Source organism: Erpetoichthys calabaricus, chromosome 10 (assembly GCF_900747795.2).
Source record: "Erpetoichthys calabaricus chromosome 10, fErpCal1.3, whole genome shotgun sequence".
NCBI lineage: Eukaryota > Metazoa > Chordata > Cladistia > Polypteriformes > Polypteridae > Erpetoichthys > Erpetoichthys calabaricus.
In genome coordinates this window covers 17,164,014-17,180,753 of record NC_041403.2, presented here as the reverse complement: position 1 = coordinate 17,180,753, position 16,740 = coordinate 17,164,014, and the positions used below count along the sequence as shown (strand labels likewise).

The window sequence follows — 16,740 nt, the reverse complement described above, 5'->3', positions numbered from 1 at the left end:
TCTTACAAGCCACATTTCTTCACCCAAGTTTTGCACTTACCCACAGTCGCCAGTTGTTTAAAATGCAAGCATGCACTGGGCTGACCCAGCAGATCCAGACGATGGTAAAGCAACTTGCTGCTTGGCACTGTGTTGAGATTTTTAAGGTGTTTCACAGGTATTTCTGGCTGTACTACCACAATACACAGAATGAAAGATGTGTCTTGAACCTGTAATAAATATGTAAGAGGTTAGTGAAATCACTGCAGTTGTCACTTGAAGGTCATTTGTTTGTCTATATTCCTAAAGAGAATAAGCTGAGCAGTTTTTTTTCTTAAGTAGTCACATGTAGCTCTAAAATATAATGATTAAGCTTGCTTTACAGACTAAGTAGTGAAATGGACATGATTTAGAAATTCAACTGCATTTCCAATTCAGCAAAACTAAGACAACCTTCTTCTATAGCAAAAGATTATTGTCTTGGAAGCAAGACTAACATATTGATGTGTGTGTGCCGCGGCATGCATTCAAGACAACATTCAACTTTCACCTGCAGCTCATTAATACATTAATGTAATTTATTACATTTTTCTATATATTTCCCCTTTCATATGTAAGCAGGGATTAACTTTTCTTCACATAATCAGTTTCAGATGGGCAAGAGTGAACAGAAACTAAGTTTTGGTTGCTATCTAATTTGACGAACCCCTGAGCATAAAACAAACACATTTACAGCTTAGCAACAAACACAAGCCAAAAGTCTAAAACTAGAACAACTGTGGAACACACAGCAAAGGAGATCACATAAAATTCTTCCTCTTTAGTATTATCAGCAAACATTTGTGAGAGGCATTAGGAATAATAATACATTTACATGGCGCCTTTCTGAGAACTCAAAGACACCGAAAAAACAATAAATAATAAATAAAAGACACATTATAAACAACTTAAAACATCAGAAAATATAAAAATTAAAACTAAACAAAGCCACTGTAATCATAAAGAAAAAGCCATTTTAAACAGATGCGTTTTAAGTTTACATTTGAATGATGAAAATGATTTGATATTTCTAAGCTCGGTAGGTAATGAATTCCAGAGCTTGGGAGCTGAATGGCTAAATGCTCTGCTCCCCATGGTGGTTAGACGGGCAAGAGGGACGGTCAGATGGATGGAGGAAGAGGATCTAAGGTTACGGGAGGGAATGGCAACATGAAGAAGGTTGGACAGATATGGAGGGGCAAGGTTATGAATGGCCTTAAATGTTAAAAGCAGAATTTTAAAATAAATTCGAAACTTAATCGGGAGCCAATGAAGCTGCTGCGAGACTGGAGTAATATGGTGATGGGGTTCGAGTAATGATGCGTGCTGCAGAATTCTGGACTAGTTGAAGCTTATGGAGAGATTTATTAGAAGGACTAAAGAGGAGTGAATTGCAATAGTCCAGACGAGAAGTAACAAGACTGTGAACAAGAATGGCAGTGGTATGGGGAGTGAGGGAAGGGCGGATGTGATTAATATTATGTAGGTGGAAGTAAGCAGACTGGGTGATGTTATTAATGTGAGATAGGAAAGATAGAGTACTGTCGAGGATGACACCCAGACTCTTGACCTGAGGTGATGGGGAAACAACAGTGTTATCAATAATAAGAGAAAGATTATTGGCTTTGGATAATGATGATTTTGATTTTGAATACAAACAACAAACCAGTTTCCAGGCATAGCTGACGTTATAAGCATCTTTGCTTGTGTCTCTTAGTCTGTTGAGGTGCCATGAAAGCGATGAGTTAACTGGTACAGCAATGATCTGACTGCCCAAGGGAAGGCTACAATAGAAAAACAGCAGCAAATCTAATGAAAATATGCAAAGCAAAATCATAATCATCATTTTGAAATTCTGACACCATACATTGTACTGGCATTTATAGTAATTCGCATGCAGATTAAAAGTATAACCTGACATTTTTTCTTACCCCATGAAGTCACTTCTTTTTGCTCTGTAGCTATTGCCAGGAGAAAGGTTAACAGGTGAAAATGTGAGCGCACATACAGTAGGTTTTAATAAAGCAGTAGAGCCAACATGCTGTCAGACAGTCAAGAGAGGCCACAGAAGAAAACAGGGATTTGGCTCCAGAATTTTCTGGACATTGTTGATAAGACTATTCTCACATTGAAATGCTTAGCATCTGACAAAAATTGTTTAATACTCCTCCTTTGTACAAGTCTGAAAGAACTACGACAAAGTCCAGACAGACAGATAGATAGATCTAGATATCTATAAATGAGTCACTAAATGGAAAAAAAACCTAAATTAAATAAAGTACAGTAATTATTATGAAATACAATTTACAAATTTTATCTTGGCTTAGCAGTTACCTTACAGTTAATTATTACAGGTTTTATTAAAAAAAATGGCCTTAACTTTAAAGGCCATGACTGAAAACAAGCACCAGTGGCATACGGGTACTCTCATATCATATCTTCTAATGCCATTTGCATTCAAATTACTTTTTTATAGGTAATGTTTGCACACATACTGAATCACACATAGACAAAGTTGTTTAGCGACAGATGTGCATTCAAATCATATGACAATCTTTTCCCTAAATGGCTTTGCACCTATTACAAAGCTGAGAGGAAGAGTATAGCCAGCCTCTTTTTGAAATGGCTGACTCTTATAAAAATGTTTTTCTTTGTTTCCTTCCTAAAAAAACAACATAGATAATACTGTGTAGCAAAACACTGTATATGCATTCTCAAGACACGGATCAACACTCAACAACACTCTTGGCCTAGAAAACTGACGATTCAGTAGTTTTAAGGCTTTTGTGTCCATGTTTAGAACCCAGCCCCATCACTTTAATTTTAAAATGCAAGAACAGGCTATGTATTTTGTTAAGTTTATAAAAAGCTGTTGGGATGGCCAAGATAATATTGGAATTAATTATTGCGGATTTCAAGAAAGAAACAAAGAAATAAAATGGATGCGAGGTCAACAGAATCAACCTTTTTTTCTTATTAAGCATAACAAATTGACATTTTTGTCCCTATAGGGAACACTATTTCAGCCTTAATGAAAAAAACAACACACCACAACACACTACAGAACTGAATAATAATGACACTTTACATTTATACAGTGATATAGAGAATTTTTTTTTTTTTTTTTTTTAAAGCTACAATTTATCTGTTTATTGATGGCTGTATGAGGAGACTTGGCTATATTGATCCAACACTGCATCATCCATAAATTCAAACAAACCATCAGTTATCTATGAGACAGATGAAGAAAGATCTGCATCACTTTTAGAACTTATGGCCTGCAGTATTTGTGCCCTGTGTGACCTGATCATGTCTTGCTCTTTGCTTGTGCTTTATCCCAAATGTGTAAACTTCACTCAAAAAATAAAGAGGCTGAGATGTACTGAAAGCACAAGGGTACACAAAACAGGGAAGCCTCTGTGTTTTCAAAGCATACCAGTAGAAAGTGCAACTTATTTTAATTTTACAAACAGAGGTTTGGTAGTTCCCAAGTGGTCCTTCTACTAATGGCGACAGTGCTAGAGAAACCTTAATTCTGAACAATTACACCTGAGGGACATTATATGGGTTTGATGTTGAGACTTTATCTGTTTATTATAATGGATGTGATTTCAACTTGTTGAACGCAAAGATTTATCTTACAGCAGTCATGTTCACTGAACAGAAGCTGAGTAACTGCTATCAGCAAATGAACAGCTCAATGTGTACATGTATTACACTGCAAATTAACTTTTTTGCTAAGGTGTTTAATTCAGAGTAACTTAATTATTAACAAAATGGCAACATGCATGTAAACACAGCCATTTAACATTTCTGCATTTCTGGAAGCAAGTATTCAGTTGCACTACATTACTGTACAAGGTTCACATCAAAAACATTTTTTTTTGTCTGTTTAAAATTTGTAGCTGTGCACAATGTTCTTTCTTAAATTACAGCTATAATAACCATGTAAAATTAAAAGTCTCTCCACAAATGGTCAGTATACACAAAATACCACCAATTTTTTTTTCTTTTCAGTCTACCCCCCACATCTGCAATTTGGGTCTGCAAATTATTTTTCAATAGAAATTCTAGGCCTAAACATTTTGAAAAGGAAAATTCAACTTAAAACACATTGGTAGCAATGGGACCTCTTTAATAAATAAGATATAGGGATTTTTTTTCCGACTGCCTTTTGCACCATAATAAAGTATCCTGCTTCCAGTTGGACCGCACATGCAATTGCCTCTGCTTTAACATGGACATCTAAAACGCATGGAAAGTTTTTTGCCTTTGCGGACTACCCCTTTCAAAGAACACTCAGTAGTTTTACGATAAGTATGTGTTCTAACAATTAATACTGGGAATGCAGCAGTTTAATTTAGATGAAAAAACAAAGGCCAAGTTTTCAAACCTAATAAAAAAAACAGTAAAAATTCTTCAGCTGGTAATAAAACACATGAGGCTTTTTCTGTTTAATACTGCATCTTTGCTACATGAAAGGGCAGGGTGGTTTACATTTATTTTAACAAGCTCTGTAGGCAGTAAGCATCACATGTATTGACGCCTGAAGAGAAACACCAGTATAGCCTCCAAATTCTATTGTATCTACAGGTTTACACTCCAAACTGGACACCGAAAGCTTTGAAAATCAAATGCCTTCAAAAATTAAATAGACGAAAACATTCTGGATGTGATCTTCAAGTGCAACTTAAAAATGTTTTATTAATAACTATAGAAAACAGTGTAAACATTGGCATAAATCCACTAGATATTTAATTAAGCATATATGGATCCAACACCTTTGTGGACTTAGCTTTGGTTCATCTCACACTTCACCACTTCTAGGCGTGCTTGCCTGTCCAACTATCATGTATTTTTCAAGGTATCAAATCTTCCCATCAGGTGGGACAGCAAAGTAAAAAGCAACTGAAAAACTAAAAGAAATTCATGGGTTGTGTGGATGGTGAGCAAGAATTTAGTGTGTCTGTGTACATATAGGAATCAAGCACTAATAATACTGAAGTCTGAGCCTGCTTTGATATCCATTGTAATGCCAATGCCACAAAAGAAGCATGAGGTACCAAGATGCTCCACCCATGACACCAACACTAGGACAGAATGAATAATGTGAAGGGCTATAAGCATCATTAAATCTATAGGCAAGTAAGAAATGGACAAATATAATCTAAAGACACTTAAGGTGGATTACAACACTCTCAAATATGCATGTGTCATTGTGCACTCATTATGTAATTAGAAATTTGTAAAATTCATACTTGTGACAAGTTCACAGGTAAAATACATCACCTGCACTCAGTGAAGAGCACTACACAAAAACAAGCTGAATTGAATGTGTGTACAGTATATATCTATCTATATACAGTATCTATCCGTAATCTATCTCTATACATACACATACAGACTAACATTGTATATAAGTGCACTGTTGAGCAACTTCTCATGGTCATATAACAAGTTAAGAGACTAGTACTGAATTGTCAAAAATTATCACCAGATGCAAATGTCAGCCAGAAAATGTGTTAGAACATTTACTTATGTGAAAGAAACTGATGGGGGAAAAAAACCCAAGACTTATTTGTTTAAAGCGAGATTAAAAAAAAGCTTACATAAAAGCCATGCTCTACTACTGAATTCTGTATGCACACAACAGCACTTCCAAAATTTTTTAAACACGTTATTGTACAAAAACATTCAATACAGAATTTTATTCTCATCTGTACACCTGTGCCTACCTGATGATATTCTGCCGCACCAGTTCAAACCCAGGTATATTCTCATAGTGGATTATATCTGTGTGGAGAGGGGGTTCAGTCAAAAGGTAAGGCCTTGTGAGCGAGGGATGCATTAAAGTATAACCTACAAAAACATAAAAAGGACAAAACAGTGAGATCTTTCTAATGTTCGGAAAGATTTTTCTACAAGCATGGCATAAGGAAAAAAATTTAAATTCAACTACCAAACAAAATATCTTTCAAAATGGGTACTTTACAGAGTTAAAGGATTCCAAGACATCTATATACCATTGAAACTAAAGCACATAAAATCTTTATACTCATTTCCAAACTTTTGTACAGAAGCTCATTCCCACCACGCAAACACAATTCATTCCATTACTTAACAATAAATTATGGTATTTTACAATAATTAATGCTTTATTTCACTAAAATATTGCCTGCTTGTTACTGATATCATCATGCATGTGTGTGCTAGTGACAGAGAAATACAGCAAAGGCATAGTGTGCGATCAAATCAAGAGATGGGACACTTGTATGGTTTTAATTGAATTAAAGTATGTTTAGTTTAAAAAAGGCAGAGTGGTAAGCGCATCACTAGCATTTGGGCCTCAAGGCAACAGGAACTCAGGTTTGCCTGTCAGCTAAATCAGGGAGTGCATGAAGTTTGAATGTTCTCCCAGTGTACTTGTGAATATATTGGTTATCTGTGAATGAGCGTGGTTAACAGCAGAAGATTATCTGTTTTACAATGGAATACTGGAAATGTGTCAGTAATACTTCACAATTACCAAAATATGCTTAGGTCTTCATGTGCTGTGAAGTAAATTACACCAACCCCCTTTTCCTGGGTAGACTGTTTGCTATGCCTTTAGAATTTCCAATTATATCACAAGGTTTTAATATGCAATTTCAACACAAAGACTGTTTAATAATTTCATATCTTTTGACAAACATTACATATGGTGTACAAGTTTTAAAAAAACGTGAAAGACTAGTTTAACTTAAACTTCTCATAACTAGTTTTTTTTTTTTTTTTTGCAGACTGTTGTAATGCATTGAACATTTTGCAAATCCATTTACCATCCTCACAGGTGGCGCAGTGGTAGCGCTGCTGCTTTGCAGTAAGGAGGCTGTGGAAGATTGTGTGTTCGCTTCCCGGTTCCTCCCTGTGTGGATAGCGCTTTGAGTACTGAGAAAACGCTATATAAATGTAATGAATTAATTAATTAATTAATTACCATTCCAGGGGTGCATGGGAGGTACCTATCCTACCAGCAGAGACCAGGGCACACTTTTACTGGTGCCTTCTGTATATGAGTTTAGACTTGTCAATCAGCGTACATCACTTGTCTGTTGAAATTAATGTTGAGGGTGGAGGAATAATCTGTTATAACACATATAAACATGGGGAGATTATACACAATTCACAAAAGTCACGACTGTGCTAGGGCTGAACCCAGAAGGTATGTAAGTGTGAGGTAACTAGCCACTTTCAGGCACACTGTAATTGTCAATCAGTTAATAGTCTAATTCTTGAAGCTATGTTTACAAATACCGTATTGTGGCAATAAATTTGAGCTTGAACACTGATGTTGTACTAAATGTGTATTTTTTTAATGCTCATGTAAAATATAATCCTATAATAATTATTATTTGTTGATGCTAACAACATTATTTACCCATTCATTTCCAATCCTGTAAAGTGTATTTTTCAGTAAATTCATATTTGGATTATTTTATTGATGCATTCATTAACTGATCTGGGTTAATAACAAACACAGAAGAATTTTTGCCATATATATAGCATATTACTACACAGGTATTTCCATTATATACTACACATCTTCACTAATATAACAACATCTCACATCATTCATTCAATTAGTAACATACATATTAAGATTTTTAACAGCATTCTGTCCCTATTACTAGCACCTTACTGTTTATTACATGTGTGCTGGAATTACTATTGTATGTTTTCAAATAAAGCAGATGTTCATTGACAAGATCCTACTGGTTGCAAATCTGTTTACAGCATGGGGCTCAGGGCAGGAATCAGCCCAGAAAGATGCCCTGTATTTTGCTGGACACATACATATACAGTGGAACCTCGAGATACGATCATCTCTGTATACGAGAAATTCAAAATACGAGGAAAGTATGAGCGAAAAATTCAGATCTAAATACGAGCATTGGTTCGCGTAATGAGCCACGAGCCAGGCTGTGAGTATAGCTCGCGGCTTAGCAAGGGGGCGTGGTAGCAGTTGCGAGCCGCTATCTGCGGTGTCTGCGTTTCTCACTTAAGTGCACAGGTGGGAAACTGCCCACATCCATGATTGTTCCTGTGGCTGATGGGCTGCAGCTGCCATGTCCTCCCCGCATATATAGAGAAGCGCGAGCCGGTTAAGGGGGAGAAAAAGTAAAAGAAGAGAGAGAGAGAGAGAGAGAGAGAGAGAGAGAGAGAGAGAGAGAGAGAGAGAGAGAGAGAGAGAGAGAGAGAGAGAGAGAGAGAGAGAGAGAGAGAGAGAGAGAGAGAGAGAGAGAGAGAGAGAGAGAGAGAGAGAGAGAGAGAGAGAGAGAGAGAGAGAGAAGGCAGACAGGCAGGCAAGTGCAGGCTCGCGTGTAGCTGAACAGGCGAGCCAAACAGCTGAAGCAGGACGGTGTACAGAAGGTCAGCTGCATTAAGAGTGTCTCGCCTGTTGCAGAGCCCGCATGGGAGAAGCAGGTGAGACACTAACAGAGAAGAAGCACCGGGGATTGTCATCTGTTTTTAAAGACTGCTTCTTGTTGACGTTTTAACCTCGTGTTAAAGGATTGTTTTTCTTGTGTATTTTAAACCTCCACTTCACAACTGTTTTAAGGATTATTTATTTAAAGATTTATTGAATGCTCTACTGCACTTTGGACACCTGTTTTGATTCTTTTAATAATCAGTTATATTATTTACCAGTGTTATTTATTAAAGGTAGACTACAGTATATATAATTTATCAGTGTTATTTGTTAGGAAAATTGATTTTTATGTTAATATATTTGGGGTGCAGAACGGATTAACTGGATTTCCATTATTTTCAATGGGGAAGTTTGTTCTAGATACGAGAAATTCGCTATACAAGCTCAGTTCTGGAACGAATTAAACTCGTATCTAGAGGTTCCACTGTATCACAATAAACCCACCCAAACACAGTAACTGTTGCAAGACAAAGAAGATCTAATGTATAAACACTAAACTGTGTGCCAAAACATCATCTGTTTCAAAAAAGCATCTAAGTCAAATAACTGGATTAAAAATAAACTGTGAAGTAACAATTCTTTTGTGAAGCAATTAACATTCTTTTGAGTGGCGGGAATAAGATTTCGTAACTTCTGGACTGGATGTTGCAAGGAAAAACAGATTGAACAGGAGAAAAGTCCAAATTTGCCCCACCTAAAGTATGTACTATATATAAAGTGTTCCCTCCTCGAAAACTCCAGGAGGTGCCATATATTCAAAGAGGATCAAACATAATAAGAAGCACTCATTTTATTTTACTCATATTATGAGGAGTTCTCTTATTTTCCTGGAAACCTGAACTCCCTCATTATTTCTCAAAGACTGGACATTCTTGCCAGTTCCCTGTTAATTCCTTGGCCTTTTTTTTTTTTTTTAAAATCCGCAACACCCAAGCAGACTGATTTTTCCCACACCACGACATCTAGTCCTGTTGCTATTAGTGAACACCCATGTAAAGAAAGCTTTCTGTCATGTCCTCACTCTTTGTAACCTCACACATTCCAAACAATAATGAAGAATTAGAAAACACTGAAGAACAAACCTTTGTTATCAATCAGAAAAGTATAGGATGCCAGGGAGTCTTGGTAGTACGTTACATCTTCAAGAATATAGGCCAAGTTGACATCAACTCCCACAATTCCAAGAAGCAAATTGCCAAAGTAACATGGTCGACTGACTGTCATTATGAGGCCTAAAAAGAAAAAGTAATCAATAATTATCATCACCATGACTGGTGTGAAAGCCATTTTACTAGTTTACTATCATTTATCTTGAAATTTATAATCATGATAATATATTTTTGTTGTTTTATGTATTACTTCATGGAACATTTGCTGGTCAAGAATCATGATGGAAAACAGCAACACAAGAACTGTCGGAAACGCTCATTAAAGTCTCTAAGGCAACCATGCTCAGTTCAAGATTGCTTACAGTCTCCAAATATTTCAAGTCCATCACTGGTAGCATACAGTTTTTACCAACTGATGGCTAGTAAAATGGACTACATATACAGTATCTTGTTTATGATGAATCTAGTTTAATTTGAAAAGCATTTTTTTGCAATATTATATTGAGACATAAGCTTGATATACAGTTTCGTTACAACTTTGACAGGAAAATAAATAAATAAAAATAAAAGCCATAGTTTAACCAATGACCACCAGGGTAATCATGATTCCTTTCACCAGTGCACACTTCCAAAGACATTTTCAAGAAAAACACATTTGCAAAACAGTAGGTCATCAACCACATACCCTCTCCCATCTCATCAGTATAAGGCAGGCTGAACACGGCCACGTCAATCATTCTGTTTGGCAAGTTGATATAGAAACGGCCAACCGTTGTTTCCAAGTTGCTTAACTGGTTCAGGACCATCATGCTGCCCTTGACCACTGGTAAAGAAGTGCGGTCAGGGACACCATATTTTGCAGAGTTCTGCTCAGCCAAGTCCCTCAAGAAGGCCAGTTCTTTTAACCCAGTTACTCCCTCTGCAAGACAAAGGAACTAGAGTTAAAATGAATGGCATTTAATTTAATTTAATGCTATTTTACTAGTTTTATAAATCACTTTACAAAAAATAAACACAATTGAGTATACAATCAATACTATTTTATAAACATTTATGTCTCACGTCAAACCAAATCCCTCCTAAATTCAGAATTCAATATGTATAAATAGGTCCCTCATGTACAATGAGGCATCAGTATACTAATAGAGACCCAGCGAGTTTGAATATACCATTAATCAGTTCTTGCCAAATTATGCAAAACCTTTAGATTGTTCCTCAAACAGAATATTTAATTTCCTAGCATTATGTAAAATGAGATGTTCTTTTCCCAATAAACTACAGAAGATGGAATAGGATTATTCCAAATGAGAGAGAAAACAATTGATATTCATGACTGTACTATACCATCTGGTGCAGCACATGATGAAGACAGCACACTATAATACTTCAGTCTTTTCCTTTCTAGAAAATATCTAATTTGTTGTCCTTTAAATAACCCAAAAAATAACTACAGCACTGCGCCCTGCCCAGGATTGGTTCCCTGCCTTGTGCCCTGTGTTGGCTGGGCTTGGCTCCAGCAGACCCCCGTGACCCTGTGTTCGGATTCAGCGGGTTGGAAAATGGATGGATGGATGAGTAACTACAGCATACAGTAATTTACCTTATAACTTCATGATCTGGACACGAACATAATCAACAAGATGGTTAATCCTGCAGATGACACCAAAATAGGTGGAAGGGCAGATAACGCAGAATAAGAAGGACATGGACATGCAGGGTCAGGTGCATTTATGGCAGATGAAGTTTAAGGTAAGTAAATGTAAAGCGTTACTTGTAGGCAGAAGATTTGAAAACACAATGAGAGATCTGAAATTTGAAAGTACCCCAGATAAGAAAGATCTAGCAGTCATGGTGGACTGGTTATTAACTACATTCAGGCAGTCTATAGAAGTGCTCAAGAAGACTAACCATGTATTAGGTTACATAGCACAATGTGTTGAGCGCAATTCAAGTGAGGTTATGCTTAAGCTTTATAGCGCTCTAGTGAGAACTCACATGATGTAAAACTTTGATCTCCATTTTACAAAATAGATGGAGCAATGCTCGAGAAAGTCCAAAGGAGAGCAACTAGGCAGATTCCAGGACTGTGAGATATCAGCTATGAGGAAAGACTGAAGGAGTTTAAGAGACGATATGATTGTAGTATTTCACATTTTTAAAGAATTAGCACAATGGATGCTGGCTGTTACTTCAACAAGAGAACAGGGATAAGATTAGAAACTTGTTAAGTGCAGATTTCACACAAATATCAGAACATTTTTCTTCACACAAAGAATCACAGACACATGGAATAAATGACCACATGGTAGGACGGAGAAGTGTTTTGGGGCCACCAAAATTGAACTTGATGTAATTTTGAAAAAAATAAAAGAATAGGATGGGCAAGCATGTCGGGCTGAATCGTCCATACTTATCACAAGTGCCCTGATGTTCTATTTTAATGACTTAGAACAAAGTGGATTATAAATTAAAAGTACAAATAACAACTGTTTACTTACAACGTGGAATACAGAATCACAGACTAGGTAAATTGCTTAGAGTCATAATCAGTGAATGCCGAGGATTACAAAGTTCAGTCTGTTGGATTTAGGGAGCCAACTCCATGGATGAAATGAGCAAAACTCAAATGAAGACTTGAAACCTCACTTGAAGTGTCAGACAGATAGATAACTGCCAAATATCTAAATAATAATAAACACGTTCTTGTGTTTGGCTGTTCGATTTATGAACATTTATCCCTCTACTTCAGTCTCTGCTTTTCACAGCCATTAACACATCATAGTAATTTGCTTCATATATTTATACTCATGTGTGTACATGTATTCAAAAGTGTGAGTGCACATTATATATAACATATACACACACACACACAATCCCAAATGTTAAAAACAGCCCATTATGACATCTTAAAGGCAAATGTGGAGAGAGACACAAACAAAAAATTGTTGTAATTAACGACCCCCTTTACTCTATTTTTTTAATGCAATCTAAACAGAACACGAGACAAGTGGATGTTAATCCTTTATTAAAACCATCTGAGTATTCCTTCGCTACATAATGCAAGGTACTTGGGTGTCCCTGACATCAGAGTATAAATGTTGTTCACTTTGATGTATTTTAATATTTATCATATTGTTGCAGCAGTCCTTTTAACAAGTGCTATTTCAATAAATACCACAGACATACTTTTATGAATAATCAAATCTACATGAAGGGAATTAAGCTCTCTTGTTATTAAAGTTGTAGTGATTCGGCTAGTCTTCCATGAAAATAATGTTACTTGCCTAAGAGATTTGGCTCGTCTTAAAATTCTAATAAAATAAAATCTTCATAAGATGTTTACCAAGAAGATATACGGCTATTAGGCTTAACAAGTTTACAAATAAAAGTCTAATTTGGCTCTTAAACTGAACAACTGTATTGTTTACTAAGCAGTGACAACTGATTCTTCTTCATTAATACAAGCATCTCTGTATTTAAAGAAAAAATTTGCTCCTGTTCAAATTCAAAATACTAAACAAACTTACTTGCTTGCTTGCTGTCATCACTTGTACAAGGAGCACCGTTTTGAAGTGAAAGACAAAATGAAACATTCCTAACTTATCAGAACAGCTTCTCTTTACAGAAACACCTTACCATTCATCAGTGCATAGGTAAGAATCATGACGGAGTTGTTCAAATAGCCATTCTCCTCACTGATGACATCTAGTGTCACTTTCTTGTCTTGTTCTGAGGAGTCCCGTGATGTGCTACCGGATGAAAGGTACACTATCACCATGTCAATATCTGCAAGGACAACAAGAAATAAAAAATTTCAACCTAAGGTATATGCAAGAAAAGCTACTTTACCATTGGGATTTCTTTTGTAAGTGATATCAAGTTTGATTCATGGGTAAGGAGGCAACATGTTGAAGTGTTATTACCACATCCAACTGTTGTTTCTTAATAACATGTAATAAAAAAAGTAACAGAGAAATGGGTATTATAATTTTCAATGTTTTCAACAGCATGATTCAGAATTGTCCCCACAAGAGTCTAGGTTGGTATATGCAGGAGTGTATCTTTGGACAGACTGATGCCTCATCTAGACTTGATCCATGCCAATGATGCCATGATATGCACTCTCTCTCTGGAACCCTGAACTTAATATGTTAGCTAGAAAATAGCTAAAATTACTTTCACTTTTTATTTATTTTTTTAAACAGGTGAGATCATCGATTTTGTCAGGATTTCCATAAAGTTGCATAGTCCATGCTAGTTAGTTACACATGCAATTTTAAAAAAGTGTTAAAAAAACTAAAAAAGTGTAAAAAATAAAGGTGTCACTGTGCAATATGGACCAGAAACTAGGACACAGAATTAAGCTCTACACTAAGAGCGCTCATCCCGGGTCCATGATCTATTGTTATCTTAGGAATTTGGTTAAAGTTCAGTTGTTCACAAGAAGATATTGACCATAGCCACAAATTTGTTTGGAACATATATGAAATGATTCACAAACGTTTGCTACATGTTGTGTAATAACATCATGTGGGAGATAATACACTGCTAAAAAAGTAAAAAAGTTAACCTGAGGCAGCGGTCCTTTGATAAACAGCAGAGAATACAAACCTAGAACATTTAGAACATGCGATCAGTAAGGCAGCAGCATTAATCTCTGCGTTACTGTGCTCACCACCTGTGTAGCTTCTTGTATCAGAAACAATCAGGGTTTTACTAAGTCCTAATTAACCTCTGGGTGAAAAGCAAAAATATTCCTTTGCTCAGATTGGAGAATCATTTCTTGGTCACAGGTTGCCTGTTTTGTATACCAGTTTTCATTAAAAAAAAAAGACATTGTTTCAGGGTGCAACTTTTTTTTCCTCTTTCTAATCAAAGTGTAAAATCTTGAGCGGCACTGTGATGCTTTAAGCTCCTTCATATAACAGAAATAAACAAAGTCTGGATTCTGCACCTGCGTCTGTCTGGGACAAATTCCAAACCTACAATCTGGCAAGAAATCCTGAACCAAACATAATGAGCATCCTTTGTCTGCTGTAGAGCATTAAGAAAAAAATTAGCATGTTTTCAAATAATGACTGGGAAATTTCAAAAGCACATTTTTTGTACAGTTAAATGCGAACATGGGGCATGGACCTTATTAGACATATTCTACAGTTTACACGTGGATGAAAAATAAATTGCACAACCGCCCATAATAAAAAAAATGTAAACTTTCTACAAGGTGAAGATTTACACAGGTGTATTTAAAAGAACAAAAGAGAATGGCATACTTGACTGAAGCCTAGTCCCATTGTTCGTGTTCCTGATGAGCTGAAAAGCCTTCTGGAAACCAACAGCATGCTGAGTGGGACTGTCAGAAGATTTAATGCTGTTTACAAAGGTGGACATCTTGCGTTTAGTCTCGCTGGTGGCTGGAGAGAGGTATGTTTTGTAACACTGGTCTAAGGAGCAAGTCCGCACAGTGTCCGCTACAGCCAACAGGGAAATCTGCAGCATGAAAAACAAAGGAAAAATGTGTCAACTTGTGCAGGAGCTATGGTGATTGTAATCATCTGTCTGAAAAAGCCACAGGTAAGTGAGTTGTCATTTAAAATCATCCACTTTAAACCGCTTTGTCTTCACATTCACTTAGCCTGTTTCATCTTACCAGTGGCACTCCAGTTCACTCAAGTCAAGCTCTTCATTCCAGATTATTCTCATGTCAGTCCTCTCTAACTCTTTTTAATGTTTCGCTTATGTTTGCATATCACTGTAAAATCTTTAGCACGGCTTTAATAAACATCCACCATTCATTGGCAGAATTGCTATATTAGAAGTCTGTATGAGGAAGTTGGGAGTAATAGAGAAGTAAGTGAGGGTGGTGCAGGATATGTATATGTATGCACTGGAGAGAAGGGGAATGAGCCAGTAGGAGTAAAACAGAGTACATGTGTTCAAATAAGAGGGAAGTTGGTGAAAGTGTGTGACTGCAAGGAGTAGAGGTAGTGAAGCTAGACAAATTTAAATACTTGGGTTCAACGGTCCAAAGCAATGGAGAGTGTGGCAGAGAGGTAAAGAAGAGAGTGCAGGCAGGGTGGACTGGATGGAAAAGAGAGACAGGAGTGATTAGTGATAGAAGAGTAACTGCAAAAGTGAAAGGGTAGGTCTATAGGACAGTAGTGAGACCAGCTATGTGATATGGTTTGGAGACAGTGATGAAAACACAAGAGGCAGAGCTGGAAGTGGCAGCATTGAAGATGCTAGTACAATTTTTGCTCGGAGTAATGAGGGTAGACAGGATTAGAAAAGAGTATATTAGAGGGACAACACAGGTACGACTGTTCAGTGAAAAAGTGACAGAGGCGAGACTGAGATGGTTTGGGCACGTGCAGAGGAGAGATGTCGGGTACATCTGGTAAAGAAAGGAAGGAAATACCAGGTAAGAGGTGTGGCAGAAAGCTATGTAAAAGACAGGGTCAGATGGAGACGGATAATCTGTTGTGGTGACCTCTAAATGGGAGCAGCTGAAGGAAGAAGAAGTTCTGAAGCCATCCTTGTGTCGCTTTGGCTTTATGTGTGATGTCATTGTCTTGCAGGTGCAGGTTACTTGGACACTGCATCAGGTTTTCCTTCCAAGATTTCCCTGAATTTTACCACATTCATTTTACCCAGACAAGTCTTCTAAAAATTCTAAAAATTCTTTTTGCAGATGATGTTGTCCTGTTTGCTTCATCAGGCCGTGATCTTCAGCTCTCTCTGGATCGGTTCGCAGCCGAGTGTGAAGCGGCTGGGATGAGAATCAGCACCTCCAAATCCGAGACCATGGTCCTCAGCCGGAAAAGGGTGGAGTGCCCTCTCAGGGTTGGTAGCGAGATCCTGCCCCAAGTGGAGGAGTTCAAGTATCTCGGGGTCTTGTTCACGAGTGAGGGAAGAATGGAGCGCGAGATCGACAGGCGGATCGGTGCGGCATCCACAGTAATGCGGGCATTGCATCGGTCTGTCGTGGTGAAAAAGGAGCTGAGCCGCAAGGCGAAGCTCTCAATTTACCAGTCGATCTATGTTCCTACCCTCACCTATGGTCATGAGCTATGGGTAGTGACCGAAAGAACGAGATCGCGAATACAAGCGGCTGAAATGAGTTTCCTCCGCAGGGTGTCTGGG

The 16,740-nt window shown here is 37.2% G+C and overlaps 1 protein-coding gene across 1 annotated transcript in view; it reads right to left on the bottom strand.

The window, feature by feature from the left end:
- Positions 1-16,740, bottom strand: part of cachd1 (cache domain containing 1) — a 296,821-nt gene that overhangs the window by 59,326 nt on the left and 220,755 nt on the right. The window contains exons 7-13 of the mRNA XM_028810950.2: positions 14,871-15,087; positions 13,234-13,383; positions 10,283-10,516; positions 9,571-9,720; positions 5,754-5,877; positions 1,685-1,802; positions 41-209 (exon numbers count right to left, since the gene is read on the bottom strand). Of these exons, the coding sequence (XP_028666783.1) occupies positions 41-209; positions 1,685-1,802; positions 5,754-5,877; positions 9,571-9,720; positions 10,283-10,516; positions 13,234-13,383; positions 14,871-15,087 (1,162 nt within the window). The remainder of the gene's footprint in view (positions 1-40; positions 210-1,684; positions 1,803-5,753; positions 5,878-9,570; positions 9,721-10,282; positions 10,517-13,233; positions 13,384-14,870; positions 15,088-16,740) is intronic.